We start from the raw sequence: 21,219 nt of genomic DNA on the forward strand, positions 1-21,219 counted from the left end.
TTTAAGTTTTTGTCTTGTAACGCCATCTCCTTTTTGCTTTACCTATTTCTCAATTGCATTATCAAATCATTGAAGAGAAAACATAAGGGTTCTTTGGAAAATCAGTTGGATGGTGTTTCGCTGGGACAAACAAAAGAAGGGACGTTTCATTAAAGTGGACACCGGTGTGAAAGGCTAAGGCAGACTCCTGAAGGAATGCTTCACTGAAGCAACACAGGAGAGAGGAAGTTCTGTTAGAGCAGGCATGTGAAAGGATACACGACTGATTCTTTGTTGACAACATGCATTTATTGGTCTGCCTTACATTGCGTAGTTGAGCTGATTTGTTGAGACAACATAGAAACACAACAAACAACTTCTGGTGATGTACTGCAGGTTTATGCCGCTTCCAGGGACTTGGGCTCATGGGACACGTGCTGAGGCAATACTCGCTCTGAGGCAAGGACTATAGAGGACACATAATGTTTGGAGGGTATAAATAAAACTCGATGGAACAATGGAGGCTGAGCTTGGCTAGCTGTACAGTGCTTGTGGGTCTCCACTCTTCACTGATCTTGGCTTCCCGAAGAGAGTCACAGCGGATAACTTCTCATGATGTCCCTCCAGGTCCATCCTGTTGACTTGTGCCAAGGCTGAGACCTGGCTGTTCCTGCTAGTTAGTGCCACTCACTGCCGCTGATTTGTGTCTGCTATCCATGAAATGTTTGTCAGTGGGTTAAGCTGCTATTGCCTGCTGACCTGTGAACTGAACTGCCGATTTCCAGACAACACAGACAGGCGTTGCTCCAAAGAACCTTTCTAAACAGGGCCACTCCCCCCTTATCCTTTCCTTTCTACTACCTCTGTAGGGGCAGTGGGCTACAAGGAAGGTTAAAGCATTTAAGAACCTTCATTGAAAATAGGATTTGAAAAAGTTAAAATTACAAATCACTGACATTTTAAATTTCACACGTTCTTGTTTTAATACAGTAAACTATGTTTATCTCTAAGATTTAGATTTTAAGAGTATATTTTCAAATACAATTCATGTAGCTTCTCGTGCATTCATTTATGTAATATTTGCATTTCACATTTTTGGAAGGTTTTATTCTGAAACATCCAGCTTCCTTACATTTCACAGGCATCTCTTCAGATAAGTCTGTCCCTATCTCCTGTCATTTCCAGACTGCTTGGCAACTCTCCCCAGGTACTTAGCATAAAATTGTTTCTTCTCATTTTGAATTTTTTTTTTTTAGTTTTTGTTTTTTGATTGCCTTCTTTTTGATTGTTAGATTTATATAATTATCCAACCCCTACCTTGCTGCCAGTTGGGATTTACCTAATTTTTCTAATATTTTGATTCCATCATCACGGTATTTGAAAAAAGCTAATACTGAATTTCTTTTTTATTCTTTAAGTCTCATCCTAACATATGTTACTGACTCATGAATTTTAATTCTCCCTTGCTTTTAAAATTCTAGTACCCATCAGCTGTAATGATAACATTTCTATCCCGAGTTCATTAGCCCCATGTTCCTTAATGCTTTAAGGCCTGTGACCTGTGATCATTGTTTGTATTTCTGTAGTCACCATTCTGAACTCCACAATACATCCTTGCTTATCTCCATGATGTTGGTAGGCAAAGACATATTTTCCTGATTAAAGTATTTCCGAGGAAGAGAGTTTTATAGGCTTGCAGTTCTTTCTCTTTGTTAACACACAGTTCCACTGCCCTTGGATAGTCATGCGTCCTACTGAAAAGTTATTTCAAAGCCTTACATTTTGAGCTATTTTTTCTTCTACCTAGATCCTTTCACTTGGCTTTTGATGCCTGTGGATCCGTGTTTACAGGTCTAAGTTTCTTCTTACTTGTAGGTTGTGCTTAGAGCTGCTCATTTATATCTGTCTTTCGACTACTATATTTTGGAATGTTCTCATCATCAGTCCTTCAAATAAAACTTCTTTTGTCTTCTTTAAATCTTTTCTTCATAGATCTTCAAAATTTAAAAATTCTTTTCCAAAGTGTTTCTGTTTGCATGTTTTTCTGTGTGTTAATAAATTCCTCTGAGAAAACAGTTTAATTCTTTTTATAACTCTACCAATCCACTAAATATATACATGCTGTTTTAAATTCAATAATTCAGATTTTATCTATAAACATTCTATGCAATTTTTCTGCACAGCTGCCATGTCAGTTTATACATTTCTGTATTATCTTCTAGCATGGTCAGATCTATCTTTAATGTCCTTAATCAAAGTCACTATTTCCTCCTGTTTGACAATGAAGAGCTCAAAGAGAATATTCCTGCTTCCTTTTCTTTAGAGTTCATTGTGTTAGTAAATGTTGATTCTTCTTCTTACTTTGAAGCTTAAATGATGTTGATTTTTTTTTCTGCAAAGATGATTCATGTCCATGAACAAGTTCTAGCCGCAACATTGTGATTGTACAATTGCAGTGCCTGGCTGAATGCCTAGCTCTGTCCTTTCTATTTTATTTTATTTTTTAAAATAAAAAACATAATCAGTCCTTGGGAATTTTGTGTTATTTATTTATTTATTTTTATTGAATATTTTATGTATTTACATTCCAAATGTTATCTCCTTTTCCCCATCTCCCATCACCCTTCCCCCTGCTTCTATGAAAATGCTCCCACGCCCACCCACCCACTCCCACCTCAACACTCCAGCATTCCCATACACTGAAAAAACGAGCCTTCACAGGACCAAGAGCTTCTTCTATTAATTCCAGACAATGCCATCCTCTGCTACATGTGCGGCTGGAGCCACAGTTTCCTCCATGTGCACACTTTGGTTGGTGGTTTAGTCTCCTGAAGCTCTGGGGCATCTGATTTGGTTGATATTGTTGTTGTTCTTATGGGGGTGCAAACCCCTTCATCTTCTTCAATCCCTTCTCTATCTCCTCCCACGGGGACCACATTCTCAGTTCAATGGTTGGCTGCTAGCATCCACCTCTGTATTTGGTATGCTCTGATAGAGCCTCTCAGGAGACAGCTATATGAGGCTCCTGTCAGCATGCACTTCTTGGCATCGGCAATATTGTCTCGGTTTGGTGGCTACATATGTATGGGCTGGCTCCCCAGGTGGAGCAGTCTTGGATGGCTTTTCCCTCAGTCTCTGCTCCAAACTTTGTTTCCATATTTCTTCATATTAATGTTTTAACCCCTCTAAGAAGCACTGATCCATCTACACTTTTGTTGTCCTTCTTCTTGAGCTTCATGTGGTCTGTGGATGGTATCTTGGGTAATCTGAGTTTTTGGGCTAATATCCACTTATCAGTGAGTACATACCATGTGAGTTTTATTGTGATTGGGTTACCTCACTCAGGATGACATTTTCTAGTTCCATCCATTTGCCTATGAGTTTCATGAAGTCGTTTTTAATAACTGAGTAGTATTCCATTGTATAGATGTACTAAATTTTTCTGTATCCATTCCTCTCTTGAAGGACATCTGGATTCTTTCCAGCTTCTGGCTATTATAAATAAAGTTGCTATGAATATAGTGGAGCATGTGTCCTTGATATATGTTGAAACATCTTTTGGGTATATGCACAGGAGTGGTATAGCTGGGTCCTCAGGCAGTTCAATGTCCAATTTTCTGAGGAACCTCCAGATTGATTTCCAGAGTGGTTATACCATCATGCAGTCCCACCAACAATGGAGGAGTGTTCCTCTTTCTCCACATCCTCGCCAGCATCTGTTGTCACCTGAGTTTTTTATCTTAGCAATTCTGTCTGGTGTGAGGTGGAATCTCAGAGTTGTTTTGATTTGCATTTCCCTGAAGACTAAGGATGAATAAGGATGAACATTTCTTTAGTAGCTTGGTGGCTACTCAATATACCTCAGTTGAGAATTCTTTGTATAGACTGTAGCCCATTTTTAATAGGATTATTTGGTTCTCTGGAGTCTAACTTCTTGGGTTCTTTGTATATATTGGATATTAGTCCTCTATCTAATGGAAATTTTGTGTTTTGACCACATGCGCCCAATCCTCTAGTACTTCTCCTATATCTACCACCACTTCTATGCAACCTAAATATGTGGTGATTTTGTTGTTGTTGTTATTGTTGTTTGATTTTAACACCCATTAAGTCTAAATGGTGCTGCCTATATATTCTTGGATGTGTAGTCATTCACTTTCTTAAAGAAAACACATTCTCCTTGTTTCTGTAGCTATCAATTGCCCGGAGCTCCTCTGCTTGGGGTGAATTAAATCACAGTGAGATAAGTACATTTTAATAGACCCTGTCATGCAATGAGATCGAAGCAGTAATTTTAAAAAATCTCATACCAACAACCATGAAAACATGCAAATAAAATTCCAGGGCCTGATAACTTCAGTGCAGAATTATTCCAGATCTTTAAAGGATAGCATACATCAAAATCTCTCAATGTATTCTATAAAATAGAACATGAAGGAACATTTCCTAAATATTTTATGAAGCCAATATCATCCCGATGCCAAAGGCAGACAAAACCTTATCAAAAAATAAAATCATAGGTCAATATTCTGACTATAGCTGTTTCTCCCTCAGATTTTCTTTTGAGTTACTGTTCTTTCAGTGGCTAGCTTTTTGCATCTTTATGATTTTGTGACTTTAGAATTCCGTGTCTGTTACTCAGTTATAGAACTGGTTATGATGAAGTATTCTACTTTGAATTTCCTTGATATCACATTTGTTTCTTAGTAAGAACTCCATGAAACGTATATACCTTTTATTACTTAAAAACATGTAGCTGCAGTGGAGTGTTGCTGGTTTGGTAGGTAAAAGAGTGTCTGCATAAAGCATGAGGGTCTGAGTTCAAATCTCCAGTACCAACATAAAAGCTTCGCTTCCCTCAAACTGCCTTTATGAGGCAGAGACAAGCAGATTCCACAAGCTGGCTGACCTAGTTATATGAAATTTGTGAGTTTCCGTTTCAGTGAGAGTGTTTCAGGAAGTAAGGCAGAGTGATGAAAGAAGACATGTTCTGCTGTGGACTGCACATGCATTCATTACTATGTGTATCTGCACGTTCAGATGAATGGAACACACACACACACACACACACACACACACACACACACACACACACACACATACGCACACTTCCATAGTTTGAGACAATCATGGGGGTGCATACCTATAATGCCAGAAATCTAGAGGTAAAGGCATGAAGCTTACTGAAGTCTAGAGACCAGCCTCAGCTACATGGTGGGACCAACTATTCAACAAGCAAACAATGACCAAACAACAAAAACTCAACAGTTAAATATTAAATATGATATGTAATAAATGTAATAATCATAATTACATTGAAACTGAACTCGGTATATATTTCATTTGCCCCAAGAAGATGGGTTCTAGAGATTGGGCTGTGTGTAATAGCTTAAGGTTCTAAGGGTCTGACCTGGTCTCAGTACTACAGATAGTACAGAGGTCTTTTGGGCTATTAGCCAGCTCTGATTCTGGATGTGCGAGTTTGGAAGAGCCCGTGACTGGAAGGGTCATTTGGATTACTTGCCATTTCTGGTCCTGGCTGTAGTAGCTTGATATGGCCTGGCCCAACAGATAATGCAGAGAATACAAGGCTATTAATCCATTTTCTGGGTGGAATAATGGATTTTCATTTTCTCAGTTGGAAAGATAATGCTGTGTGCTTAACATTTCTGGTGCTTTTGGAGATACATGGGTACAAGTATCTTTGTACAACGCACTCAACTCATACTTATTTAAATGACAGATCATGAGGACATTTTACAAAGTTATTTTGAGGACTAAATGAATATATGTGAAATATACAATCACATTAATGTAAAAGAAATTAACCATAAAATGTTACAATTTTATTTTTCTTCTACACTAAGCTAGAAACATCCTACAAACTTATTGATACATGTTTAAGACAGAATTTTCCTACTCCTTTGAAGACAAGAAATAAAACAGATGACAGATGGTTTATTGGGGAAGTCTTGTGATTTGAAGAATTAACTCTAATGTAGCTCTATTCAGTAGTTACCATTAATGTCTAAGTCATTACTACTATTTTCTGTTTCTGCATTGAAATGCTCCATGTGGTAAGCATTCTCTTCACTAAGGTGTTAAGTGACTAATGTAGTCCTGTGTTCCAGTCCAGATTTCTGTCCTGCAGCATGTGACCACGATACCCCACTAAGAGTACCATTACAGCTGATCATATAGTAGAGAGCCCAGAGTTCTCCAGAGGTATCTGGATAGGCTGGCTTGAGTATTTAGCCAATAAGCTTCCCTTCCCAGATATTCCTTCCTGGAAAAGTTATTTAATCTCTGGTTCACCCTGAGTAAGTCATATGCATATTTTCCACCATGAATAAATAGTTTGGACAAACAAGGACTGTCTCTCTCATCAAGATCCACCATGGGTAGAAGCCTTTGTTACCGATCCTTGCCACCTGAGTCTCCCTAATTGGGCCCCTCTGCACTCTTGACACACCCACAACTAAAGGTAGCTCAGCGCATGTTCAGTCTCTATCCCGCACCCCATTAAAGATTTAAGACTAGATTCCATTAATGTTACCAATATTATGTTAAGGATTGCCATAATTCTTTAGTGGATAAAGATTTATTTATACAGACTCTTATAGAGTTGAATAGAATTGCCTCATTTTATTTTCATGCACATTTTTATTTAAATGCTTCTATTATATAATATGTAATATATATAATATAAAGGCTACATATTTTTTCATGCTGTATATTGCACAGGAGGTATACATGTAATCTATGTATTATTCTAATTTTAATGTATGTGTTGCCAAAGAAAGCACAAAATTTTTCATGATTCTTTAAATATATTATTGTTTTTTAAAATCAAAGTACACTTTCCTTATATCTCTGCTACTCATTGATAACAGGCAATTGTTGTCCAACTGTCTTTTCAGGAGTTTGTTATTTATATGATGTCAAAAGAGTTGACCTGCTGTCTCTGATCCCTCTTATAAGAAATAAATACTAACAGATATTTCCCTACAGACATCCTCAGAAGCAGGACAGCTTATTTGCCTTTTATCATTAACACTGACTTCCATTTTGAACAGTAGGCCAGACATCTTGAGCTAGTAGGTATATGAAGAAAAATTCTAAGTTCAGAAATACTTTTATGTAATGTGCTTATTGCAATTACTATCTTCATGGTTTTCAAAAGTTACACTTTTACATTCAGACAGAGACACTCATTTCTTTGCATAGACTGGTACACCATCTACAAGTTGATTCTGATTTAAAATTCATTACTAACATTAACCTACATTATGGTTTTCTGTTTCTCACTGTTGGTGTTGGTGTTGGTGTGATTGGGTGAACTCTATTCATGGTCCACTTTGAGTGAAAGAATTAAACCATAATGCATTGGTACCAGTTTTTCAAAATAACAAAGCATAAATTGCAAAGGGGAGAAAACATTCTGAAATCAAATTGCTTTGATTGACTCTTTATCCTGCTGCTTTTAGATGAGTAACACTCTGAACTCTTCTGTTTTTTAGGCTTTTCTAAAAAATATGTTACTTTCCTAAAGGTATAATCATTATGAAATTTTAACACCTAGGGTTGAGTCAGTACTCAATGGCAGCATATACAGTTTATTTTTAACAACATTTAAAATAATGTTGAAGTAGAAACTTTAGTGTGTGTGGATGTACCTTGCCTACTTTAAGAATCATTTTTGCTCAACTGAGAAAAGTTACATTTCAAATGGTATTTCCGTTTTTCCCCCTCTCCCATCCCTCTCCCGTCTAAATATTTTGTAATAAATATCCAGAAGAATTGTTTACAGCATGAAAAACTGGTTCTCTTCAGTTAACTCTAATGTTTTAAGCACCTTCGGATTCTTCCATGTTTGCTGACTCCTTACTGTGCATTTCATCAGAGGTTGAGCCTTCTCCTAGGTACTGAAGGAAGTGAAGAGCAGAGCTCATTAATACCTAGTGTGGCAAAGGTGAGCCTATCATCAAGGGAGTTTCCATAGGCAGATTTCCACTGAACTACAATGAAAGAACTCTAGTTTCACATCCACTAGCTTTCTGAGATAAAATCATCCTGAAATCCAAATGTTTCTGACAGCCTTTTAAATACAATAATGGTTGATGCAATTTGGGTATGCTTTTCAACTCAGTGTATTAGACTATAAAATCCTACCGTACTTGAAAAAATTTGAAGCAAACTACCAGGTGTCTTTATAAGCCATTAATAGGATACCTTGGGTGCTTTAGGAGAGGAAAATGAGACTCACATTTAGAGATGGTCACAAAAAGTCAAGGTTTGGAATAATCTATTAGATGGAGGGATCCTTGAAGTAGCCAATCATAAAAATAAGTATGTGTTGAAACTCAAGAAGGATGACCAAAATGCGAATGCTTCACTCCTTTTTTAAAAGGGGAAGAAGAATACCCTTGGGAGGGAATAGGGAGGCAAAGTTTAGAACAGAGTCTGAAGGAACACCCATTCAGAGCCTGCCCCACATGTGGCCCACACATATACTGCCACCAAACTAGGTAAGATGGATGAAGCAAAGAAGTGCAGGCCGACAGGAACTGGATGTAGATCTGTTCTGAAAGACACAGCCAGAATACAGCAAATACGTAGGCTAATGCCATCATTAAACCACTGAACTGAGAACGGGACCCCCATTGAAGGAATCTTAGAAAGGACTGAAAAAGCTTGAAGGGGCTCGAGACCCCATATGAAAAACAATGCCAACCAACCAGGGCTTCCAGGGACTAAGCTACTACCCAAAGACTATACATGGACTGACCCTGGACTCCAACTGCCTATGTAGCAATGAATAGCCTAGTAAAAGCACCAGTGGAAGGGGAAGCCCTTGGTTCTGCCAAGACTGAACCCCCAGTGAACGTGATTGTTGGGGAGGAGGGTAGTGATGGGGGGAGGATGGGGAGGGGAACACCTATAATGAAAGGGAGGGGGAGGGGCTGGGAGATGTTGGCCCAGAAACCCGGAAGGGGAATAACAATCGAAATGTAAATAAGAAATACTCAAGTTTGAGAGAGACCTCACCGCCTGGAAAGGTGGGCACTCCCGAGGCTGCAGAGCGGAGGAGACCACCAACACTGCCCACCCCTGCCCACATCCCTGGCCCAAGAGGAAACTGTATAAGGCCTCTAGGTTCCCGTAGTGGAGGGCCCAGGAGCAGCAGGACCCCTGCGCCTGAGACACCGCTGGAACCTGAAGGAAACAGACTAGATAAACAGTTCTCTGCACCCAAATCCTGTGGGAGGGAGAGCTAAACCTTCAGAGAGGCAGACACGCCTGGGAAACCAGAAGAGACTGCACTGTGCACACATCTCGGACGCCAGAGGAAAACACCAAACGGAATCTGGAACCCTAGAGCACGGAAGCTCCCGGAAAGGGCGGCGCATATCTTCCTGGTTGCTGCCGCCGCAGAGAGCTCATAGGCAGCACCCCACGAGCAAACTTGACCCTCGGGACCACAGGTAAGACCAACTTTTCTGCTGCAAGTGACCTGCCTGGTGAACACCAGACACAGGCCCACAGGAACAGCTGAATGCCTGTAGAGAGGAAAAACTACACGCCCGAAAGCAGAACACTCTGTCCCCATAACTGGCTGAAAGAAAACAGGAAAACAGGTCTACAGCACTCCTGACACACAGGCTTATAGGGCAGTCTAGCCACTGTCAGAAATAGCAGAACAAAGTACCACTAGAGATAATCTGATGGCGAGAGGCAAGCGCAGGAACCCAAGCAACAGAAACCAAGACTACACGGCACCATCAGAGCCCAATTCTCCCACCAAAACAAACATGGAATATCCAAACACACCAGAAACGCAAGATCTAGTTTCAAAATCATATTTGATCATGATGCTGGAGGACTTCAAGAAAGACGTGAAGAACTCCCTTAGAGAACAAGTAGAGGCCTACAGAGAGGAATCACAAAAATGCCTGAAAGAATTCCAGGAAAACATAAATAAAAAGTAGAAACCCATAGAGAGGAGACACAAAAATCCCTGAAAGAATTCCAGGAAAACACAATCAAACAGTTGAAGGAATTAAAAATGGAAATAGAAGCAATCAAGAAAGAACACATGGAAACAACCCTGGATATAGAAAACCAAAAGAAGAGACAAGGAGCTGTAGATACAAGCTTCACCAACAGAATACAAGAGATGGAAGAGAGAATCTCGGGAGCAGAAGATTCCATAGAAATCATTGATTCAAATGTCAAAGATAATGTAAAGCAGAAAAAGCTACTGGTCCAAAACATACAGGAAATCCAGGACTCAATGAGAAGATCAAACCTAAGGATAATAGGTATAGAAGAGAGTGAAGACTCCCAGCCCTAAGGACCAGTAAATATCTTCAACAAAATCATAGAAGAAAGCTTCCCTAACCTAAAAAAAGAGATACCCATAGGCATACAAGAAGCCTATAGAACTCCAAATAGATTGGACCAGAAAAGAAACACCTCCTGTCACATAATAGTCAAAACACCAAACGCACAAAATAAAGAAAGAATATTAAAAGCAGTAAGGGAAAAAGGTCAAGTAACATATAAAGGGAGACCTATCAGAATCACACCAGACTTCTCGCCAGAAACTATGAAGGCCAGAAGATCCTGGACAGATGTCATGCAGACCCTAAGAGAACACAAATGCCAGCCCAGGTTACTGTATCCTGCAAAACGCTCAATTAACATAGATGGAGAAACCAAGATATTCCATGACAAAACCAAATTTACACAATATCTTTCGACAAATCCAGTACTACAAAGGATAATAAAGGGTAAAGCCCAACATAAGGAGGCAAGCTATACCCTAGAAGAAGCAAGAAACTAATCGTCTTGGCAACAAAACAAAGAGAAGAAAAGCACACAAACATAACCTCACATCCAAATATGAATATAACAGGAAGCAATAGTCACTATTCCTTAATATCTCTCAACATCAATGGCCTCAACTCCCCAATAAAAAGAAATAGATTAACAAACTGGATACGCAACAAGGACCCTGCATGCTGCTGCCTACAGGAAACACACCTCAGAGACAAAGACAGACACTACCTCAGAGTGAAAGGCTGGAAAACAAATTTCCAAGCAAATGGTCAGAAGAAGCAAGCTGGAGTAGCCATTCTAATATCAAATAAAATCAATTTCCAACTAAAAGTCATCAAAAAAGATAAGGAAGGACACTTCATATTCATCAAAGGAAAAATCCACCAAGATGAACTCTCAATCCTAAATATTTATGCCCCAAATACAAGGGCACCTACATACAAGGTCAAAGAACCCTTACTAAAGCTCAAAACACACATTGCACCTCACACAATAATAGTGGGAGATTTCAACACCCCACTCTCATCAATGGACAGATCATGGAAACAGAAATTAAACAGAGACGTAGACAGACTAAGAGAAGTCATGAGCCAAATGGACTTAATGGATATTTATAAAACATTCTATCCTAAAGCAAAAGGATATACCTTCTTCTCAGCTCCTCATGGTACTTTCTCCAAAACTGACCATATAGTTGGTCAAAAAACGGGCCTCAACAGGTACATAAAGCTAGAAATAATCCCATGCGTGCTATCAGACCACCACGGCCTAAAACTGGTCTTCAATAACAATAAGGGAAGAATGCCCACATATACGTGGAAATTGAACAATGCTCTACTCAATGATAACCTAGTCAAGGAAGAAATAAAGAAAGAAATTAAAAACTTTTTAGAATTTAATGAAAATGAAGGTACAACATACCCAAACTTATGGGACACAATGAAAGCTGTGCTAAGAGGAAAACTCATAGCGCTGTGTGCCTGCAGAAAGAAACAGGAAAGAGCTTATGTCAGCAGCTTGACAGCACACCTAAAAGCTCTAGAGCAAAAAGAAGCAAATATACCCAGGAGGAGTAGAAGGCAGGAAATAATCAAACTCAGAGCTGAAATCAACCAAGTAGAAACAAAAAGGACCATAGAAAGAATCAACAGAACCAAAAGTTGGTTCTTTGAGAAAATCAACAAGATAGATAAACCCTTAGCCAGACTAACGAGAGGACCCAGAGAGTGTGTCTAAATTAACAAAATCAGAAATGAAAAGGGAGACATAACTACAGATTCAGAGGAAATTCAAAAAATCATCAGATCTTACTATAAAAGTCTATATTCAACAAAACTTGAAAATCTACAGGAAATGGACAATTTCCTAGACAAATACCAGGTACCGAAGTTAAATCAGGAATAGATAAACCAGTTAAACAACCCCATAACTCCTAAGGAAATAGAAGCAGTCATTAAAGGTCTCCCAACTAAAAAGAGCACAGATCCAGACGGGTTTAATGCAGAATTCTATCAGACCTTCATAGAAGACCTCATACCAATATTATCCAAACTATTCCACAAAATTGAAACAGATGGAGCCCTACCGAAATCCTTCTATGAAGCCACAATTACTCTTATACCTAAACCACACAAAGACCCAACAAAGAAAGAGAACTTCAGACCAATTTCCCTTATGAATATCGACGCAAAAATACTCAATAAAATTCTGGCAAACCGAATCCAAGAGCACATCAAAACAATCATCCACCATGATCAAGTAGGCTTCATCCCAGGCGTGCAGGGATGGTTTAATATATGGAAAACCATCAACGTGATCCATTATATAAAAAAACTGAAAGAACAAAACGACATGATCATTTCATTAGATGCTGAGAAAGCATTTGACAAAATTCAACACCCCTTCATGATAAAAGTCCTGGAAAGAATAAGAATTCAAGGCCCATACCTAAACATAGTAAAAGCCATATACAGCAAACCAGTTGCTAACATCAAACTAAATGGAGAGAAACTTGAAACAATCCCACTAAAATCAGGGACTAAACAAGGCTGCCCACTCTCTCCCTACTTATTCAATATAGTACTTGAAGTTCTAGCCAGAGCAATCAGACAACAAAAAGAGGTCAAGGGGATACAGATCGGAAAAGAAGAAGTCAAAATATCACTATTTGCAGATGATATGATAGTTTATTTAAGTGATCCCAAAAGTTCCACCAGAGAACTACTAAAGCTGATAAACAACTTCAGCAAAGTGGCTGGGTATAAAATTAACTCAAATAAATCAGTAGCCTTCCTCTACACAAAAGAGAAACAAGCCGAGAAAGAAATTAGGGAAACGACACCCTTCATAATAGACCCAAATAATATAAAGTACCTCAGTGTGACTTTAACCAAGCAAGTAAAAGATCTGTACAATAAGAACTTGAAGACTCTGAAGAAAGAAATTGAAGAAGACCTCAGAAGATGGAAAGATCTCCCATGCTCATGGATTGGCAGGATTAATATAGTAAAAATGGCCATTTTACCAAAAGCGATCTACAGATTCAATGCACTCCCCATTAAAATACCAATCCAATTCTTCAAAGAGTTAGACAGAACAATTTGTAAATTCATCTGGAATAACAAAAAACCCTGGATAACTAAAACTATCCTCAACAATAAAAGGACTTCAGGGGGAATCACTATCCCTGAACTCAAGCAGTATTACTGAGCAATAGTGATCAAAACTGCATGGTATTGGTACAGAGACAGACAGATAGACCAATGGAATAGAATTGAAGACTCAGAAATGAACCCACACACCTATGGTCACTTGATTTTTGACAATGGAGCCAAAACCATCCAATGGAAAAAAGATAGCATTTTCAGCAAATGGTGCTGGTTCAACTGGAGGTCAACATGTAGAAGAATGCAGATCGATCCATGCTTATCACCCTGTACAAAGCTTAAGTCCAAGTGGATCAAGGACCTCTACATCAAACCTGATACACTCAAACTAATAGAAGAAAAACTAGGGAAGCATCTGGAACACATGGGTACTGGAAAAAATTTTGTGAACAAAACACCAATGGCTTATGCTCTAAGATCAAGAATCGACAAATGGGATCTCATAAAACTGCAAAGCTTCTGTAAGGCAAAGGACACTGTGGTTACGACAAATCGGCAACCAACAGATTGGGAAAAGATCTTTACCAATCCTACAACAGATAGAGGCCTTATATCCAAAATATACAAAGAACTCAAGAAGTTAGACCGCAGGGAGACAAATAACCCTATTAAAAAATGGGGTTCAGAGCTAAACAAAGAATTCACAGCTGAGGAATGCCGATTGGCTGAGAAACACCTAAAGAAATGTTCAACATCTTTAGTCATAAGGAAATGCAAATCAAAACAACCCTGAGATTTCACCTCACACCAGTGAGAATGGCTAAGATCAAAAACTCAGGTGACAGCAGATGCTGGCGAGGATGCGGAGAAAGAGGAACACTCCTCCATTGTTGGTGGGATTGCAAACTGGTACAACCATTTTGGAAACCAGTCTGGAGGTTCCTCAGAAAATTGGACATTGAACTGCCTGAGCATCCAGCTATACCTCTTTTGGGCATATACCCAAAAGATGCCCCAACATATAAAAAAGACACGTGCTCCACTATGTTCATCGCAGCCTTATTTATAATAGCCAGAAGCTGGAAAGAACCCAGATGCCCTTCAACAGAGGAATGGATACAGAAAATGTGGTACATCTACACAATGGAATATTTCTCAGGTATCAAAAACAACGGCTTTATGAAATTCGTAGGCAAATGGTTGGAACTGGAAAATATCATCCTGAGTGAGCTAACCCAATCACAGAAAGACATACATGGTATGGACTCACTGATAAGTGGCTATTAGCCCAAATGCTTGAATTACCCTAGATGCCTAGAACAAATGAAACTCAAGACGGATGATCAAAATGTGAATGGTTCACTCCTTCTTTAAAAGGGGAACAAGAATACCCTTGGCAGGGAATAGAGAGGAAAAGCTTAAAACAGACACAGAAGGAACACCCATTTAGAGCCTGCCCCACATGTGGCCCATACATATACAGCCATCCAATTAGACAAGATGGATGAAGCAAAGAAGTGCAGACCAACAGGAGCCGGATGTAGATCGCTTCTGAGAGACACAGCCAGAATACAGCAAATACAGAGTCGAATGCCAGCAGCAAACCACTGAACTGATAATAGGACCCCCGTTGAAGGAATCAGAGAAAGAACTGGAAGAGCTTGAAGGGGCTCGAGACTCCATATGTACAACAATGCCAAGCAACCAGAGCTTCCAGGGACTAAGCCACTACCTAAAGACTATACATGGACTGACCCTGGACTCTGACCTCATAGGTAGCAATGAATATCCTAGTAAGAGCACCAGTGGAAGGGGAAGCCCTGGGTCCTGCTAAGACTGAACCCCCAGTGAACTAGACTGGTGGGGGGAGGGCAGCAATGGGGGGAGGGTTGGGAGGGGAACACCCATAAGGAAGGGGAGGGGGGGATGTTTTCCCGGAAACCAAAGAATTATTATTAAGTATTAAATAAATTTAAAAAAAAGAAAATTTAATGGTGAATACTGAAATTAATAATAAAGTATTTTATCTATAAAAAAACGTAATACTCAAGTTAAAAAAGATGAAAAAAAATAAGTATGTGTTTTAGGATGTATCCCTGTTAGATAAGGTTATTTTATTTTAAGGTTTGTTTTAATATGTAAAATAATCAATTGTAAACATTTTAAATATTGTTATAAATACAACTGAAGAGGGACTACACAGTCCAATAACTTGGTTGTGTTGTACTCCCATATCATAAACCTTCCTTGTATTTTAATATTCACTTCAATGGTGCTATCTTTGGTCTTACAAGGTCTTCCAACTTCTAGGGTTCCAAAATGTTACATTCTCACAAAATCCTCCTTAGCCCTACAAGTTTCTGTCTGGTTCTACAGAGTCCCAATGATTCAATATGCTGGCTGATATCCCTCATAAATTTTCTAGTAAATTATTTTGTTCCCAAAATTTTCATGGTTCATCAGTGTTATAGCATTTATACATAAACAAATGAGTATATATTTAATTTTAATTATCTAGTATTTAATTTAAAGACATATCTTTAGATGAATGTCATATAAATCTACTCAACCATTAAAAAATGGATTTGTACTCTGCTCCTCCCTGTTCCAGAGACAGCCTCGTCCCATAGACAAGATGGTGAAGGTCAGTGTGAACAGATTTGGCTGTACTGGGCACCTGGTTACCAGGGCTGCCTTCTCCTCTGCATTTGGCAAAGTGGAGATTATTGCCATCAACGACTCTTTCATTGACGTCAAGTATATGGTCTCCATGTTCCAGTATGACTCTACCTATGGCAAGTTCAACGGCACTGTCAAGGCTGAGAATGGGAAGTTTGTCTTCAAAGGGAAGCCATCACCATCTTCCAGGAGCGAGATGGGGTGAGGCTGGTGCTGAGTATGTCATGGAGTCTACTGGTGTCTTCACCACCATGGAGAAAGGTGGGGCTCACTTGAAGGGTGAGGCCAATGCCCCCATGTTTGTGATGGATATGAACCATGAGAAATATGACAACTCATTCAAAATTGTCAGCAATGCATCCTCCACCACCAACTGCTTAGCACCCCTGGCCAAGGTCATCCATGACAACTTTGGTATCTTGGAAGAGCTCATGACCACAGTCCATGCCATCACTGCCACTCAGAAGACTGGAACACCCCTCTAGAAACCTGTGGCATGATGGCCGTGGGGTAACCCAGAACATCATCCCTGTATCCACTGATGCTGCGAAGGCTGTGGGCAAGGTCATCCCAGAGCTGAACGGGAAACTCGCTGGCATGGCCTTCCATGTTCTTATCCCCAGTGCATCCGTTGTGGATCTGACATGCCGTCTGGAGAAACCTGCCAAGTTTGATGACATCAAGAAAGTGGTGAAGCAGGCCTCTGAGGGCCCACTAAAGGGCATCCTGGGCTACACTGAGGACCAGGTTGTCTCCTGTGACTTCAACAGCAACTACCACTCTTCCACTTTTGATGCTGGGGCTGGCATTGCTCTCAATGACAAATTTGTAAAGTTCATTTCCTGGTATGACAATGAATATGACTACAGCAACAGGGTGGTGGACCTCATGGCCTCCAAGGACTAAGAAACCCTGGACCAGGCCAGCAAGGATACTGAGAGCAAGAGAGAGGCCCTCAGTTGCTGAGGAGTCCCCATCCCAACTCAGCCCCCAACACTGAGCATCTCATCCTCACAATTCCATCCCAGATCCCATAATAACTGGAGGGGCCTAGAGATCCCTCCCTTCTCTCCTGAATTTCATCAATAAAGTTCGCTGCACATTCCCCATAAAAAAAAGAGATTTGTAGATATCATTTACAGTAACTTGGTAGATAAAAAAGTTCTAAGAAATACAGCTGTTTCCCCTACCCACAATCTCAGTGCCCTCAAGTCTTTAGAAATTAAGGGAAATATTGGGAAAGCACCAAAGTTGTTACTACAAATTTTATTGATGGTATTATAATGACAAATCTTAGGCCAAAGTGTATCAGGTGCTTTATTCAGTGACTAGGAGTAACAGAAAATAGACTATATGTCCCAGACACAAGAGAAAGAAGACACTGAGATTTCTTTTTCCTTCTTTTCTCCTTGTGCTCATAGCTTAAGTTCATAGGCTTTCTTCAAAGTGTTTCTTTTTTAATTTAGCAATACAATATTTTATTTTCTTTGAAGATGACGGCATTTTGTATTTATTTATAAAACTTCCCACAGGAAACAATATAAACAAACAGGACAAAACACCAAAACAAAGGCTGTAACACCAAATGATTTCACTTTCAGCATCAATACAATTATGTCAAAACATGGTTACCACACACTGTTAATGTGCTCTTTTCCCTATTCTAAGATATGACACTGCTATTGGTGACATGAGGGTTCTGTTTGGCATTCTTGGTCTCACTGATAAAATAATTTGATTTTATTAGTTTGTGAAAGAAAACCAACAAAGGGTGGTAGGCAAGTCAGAGATAATCCTAGTGGCTGCCTAAAGAAAGAATGGTAAGAGGAAGACAGTTGTGCCAGTGGGTCCAAGGCAGCTGCTGCATTTTACCAGTGGAGCTTGGGAAGAAGGGTGTCAGGGAAAGAGTTTCCTCAGATGATCAGGAAAACATGCACAGGAAGACTATGTGGGCAAGTAAAGCCGGCAGGCTCAGCAGTGCTATGTGGGAGGAGCTCTTTAAGTAGCTGCAACAAAAGACTGGCTCCTGGGAAGTGAGTCATCTGAGGAAGGTGAACCAGCTTTCTGGGCCAGGTGATTGACAGGCCCAGTCAGATGAACTCTTTTGGGAGGAGTCGATAGTGTGTACAGAAGTCAAGACTATGTAACTTTTTCGCCCAAAGCCTAAGGTAGAACCACAGTTGCTACATTTCAGATGAGGAGTGGTAATGATTTACTTTAACAAAACCCTTCTAACTCCACCTTTCCATATGCTGATTTAAATTCTAAGGAGGGGCTGTTGTACTTAGCATGGAAGGGCGGAAGAGTACACAGCTAACCCTTAGAGAGTTTCCATGATCGAGGTTGGGAATCTGTAACTAGCTTTCTTACAGCATTGTCTTTAAATGGAATCATAAAGATGGTAAGCTAGAGACCATGCAGGCAATAGTGTTAGATAATAAACACTCATGCAACACGTTTCCAAAATCAGTAACATGTAGTATGCAGAAAGCCAAATTTATGGATTAATCATTCTTTTCAAAACCATCTAGATATAAAAAAAAAAATCATTGTCTTACTATAGGTCAGATTTTCATTCAAAATGGTGTACTTTATGCTGTCCATATTATATATCAAATACTATAATACTGTGACAGGCAAGACAGTGTAGAGTTTCCTCCATTCTCTATCTTGCTGAGGCCATTTCAGGTTTAATTAGAATTTGATCTCCTGGATGGAGAATCCCATGGAAAATTAACCAGCTCTGTTCTAGGAACCTGAGGTTTCCCAGACAACTTACCTTAGCTTCTGTGAAACTGCTTGCTTGTGCAAATCAGCTGCAAAGCCAGAAACCAGAACATAGTTTATGCTTTTAAACAGCCCTTGACCTAAATGCTAGGGGCCATGCTTGGGTCCCAAGTACCTGAGCATAGCCCCAGTCAGCTGAAATAAATATCTTCAATTGGCACCAGCTGTGTCTGTGTGGTCATTTATGGGCGCTTCTTTGTAGCAGCACAAATTACCACACGATGTAAACACTGATATAAAAACTGCAACCAGAATAACTATGGGCTTTCTTCCAAACCTTATACTGTTTTCCTAAATTATTTAAATGCTGTATATTTTGAAATATTTATCAGCTGGTCTATTAATTTATACTTGTTAGTAGAGTTAAAAATTCATTCTTTAGTCATTACTCTGAGATATTTTTAAAGTAAAATATAGCATAAGATTGGTTACATTTATAGAGATACTTTTCAAGTAATATGAGTAAAAGAAAAATAATTATTTTAGTATAGAACACTGTGCATCATTTAATTTTCATCAGTTAATTATAGGAAGTTTATTATTTATCATTTATTAGACTATCTCTAAGATAATGCTACTAATATTTTTCATATATATGTATAATTTTAAAAATAAGATTACTTGCAATTTTTCCTCATGGTTGATTTTCATATTTTAGACATTTGGAATTAATACAATCTTGAATTGCTTTTCGATCTCAATAAACATGTTATATTTTTAAAAATGCCTTTAAGTATGCTTCCAGAAAACTTCAATAGAAAGTTTCCTGTGAAAAGTGGACACCTCTTTGCTGGTGTGATGTCACATGCCTTTAATCCTAGCACCCAGGAAGCAGAGGCAGAAGGATCTCTGTAAATAGCAAGTACTACATGGTAAGACTTTGTCTACAACAGAACAAAACAAAACAAAAAGAAGTGGATGTGCCTCAAAGTGCTGTTTTAGAGATTCTCAAGCTAATGAGACACATGTCAGTACATGAGCTTTTTTATTATTGCCGGGCTGTGTAGGAGTAAACTTCTGTGTCTTCTTGGCTTCGGCCAGGTTTTCAGTAATACCAATGTGTCTACAGCTTCAGAAACTTCGGAGTTGGGGTAGCTACAGGATGAAAGATAATAGATTCAGCCGTGTGCTAAATCTTAGTTATCTTTGTAGCTCCTATCTTTAGGATTCAGAATGGAACAAATTGTTCCTCTCATCATACCTACTAACAGGGTCGATAAAAGAAATCAGAGTATAAAGTTATTTAAGAATATAGATTTATCCTAATTGTTGGCATTGTTAAGTATAAATGTAGTGCTGTAATATTTAGCCATGGGATATCCAGTTCTCACAAATTTGTCACTATGTTTATAAGATTTCACTGGATGACTCCAAGGAGAACTCTATTTCAATCTGTAAGGAGATCAACACCTCTGTCCTCTGTGCTTCTGAGTGCTCCAGACTGGAGACAGTGTTTTGTTTTTCCCATGAGTACTGACACTGGTTTCTAACACCTCATCTGTTGTACAACAGCCAGGAATTATTATTCTAGGAAAAAAAAAACAGCCCCACTTCTATTTCTCACAAGTCTTTCTAGCATGCATCAGTCCTCATACATAGACTTCTTGTTGTTCCCTCTTCTTTTTCTAAAGATCTTACAAAGATGCCTGTGACTTAGGTGTTCTGTTAACATAGAGAAAAGGGCACCTTGGAGTCTCTGAGCACAGCAGGACGTGTCTTCGGTTAATGTGGCTTTCCTTTAAACACGTGTTTTTATCTTCTTAAGAATGCCAAGAAAAAGTATTCCTATGGACCCTACAGATACTTAAACCTAATCAAAAACACTCAGAATATACCATATAGAAAGTAAATATTCCATGATCATGATCACATGTTTGTCAGGGGAATATCAATTTCATTTTACTCAAACAGGATGATACTTCTCAGTGGGATTTGCACCCATGTTTCCCTCTCATATTTCTCACACACCCGGCACATAAATACTCCCAGTTGACATCTGGCACAGCTGGTTTCCACACTACAGACTCTCCTTTACTATTGAACCAGATCTGCCCCGGAAACTATAAAATTGTGTGATAAACACTTACAATTGCTAGCTCCCGAAAGAACCGGAAATCTCTTTTGGGCTGTAATTATGTGATCAAAATATGAATTTTAGGCCTAGCCCCACCATTTTTCCTTGTCATCTAATTATTCAAACACTGACAAAACTTTAAGTTAGAACTGAGAATAGTCATTCTAGACTACAATTAATCCTGAATTTTCTGAAAACGTATCTGCTAAATTTGCCATAAAGTATTATTTCAGGTGGAGACTGTACTTTCAA

General features: G+C 39.1%; 2 protein-coding genes across 6 annotated transcripts in view; one reads left to right on the forward strand and one right to left on the reverse strand.

Annotated features, from left to right (window-relative positions):
- Mdga2 (MAM domain containing glycosylphosphatidylinositol anchor 2) overlaps positions 1–21,219 on the reverse strand; it is an 864,098-nt gene that overhangs the window by 133,307 nt on the left and 709,572 nt on the right.
- Positions 15,828–21,052, forward strand: LOC134479394 (glyceraldehyde-3-phosphate dehydrogenase-like). The gene has a single exon (XM_063262758.1). The coding sequence runs from the start codon at positions 16,551–16,553 to the stop codon at positions 17,010–17,012; it is 462 nt and encodes a 153-aa protein (XP_063118828.1). The 5' UTR covers positions 15,828–16,550; the 3' UTR covers positions 17,013–21,052.

This window comes from Rattus norvegicus, chromosome 6, assembly GCF_036323735.1.
Source record: "Rattus norvegicus strain BN/NHsdMcwi chromosome 6, GRCr8, whole genome shotgun sequence".
In the NCBI taxonomy this organism is placed as follows: domain Eukaryota; kingdom Metazoa; phylum Chordata; class Mammalia; order Rodentia; family Muridae; genus Rattus; species Rattus norvegicus.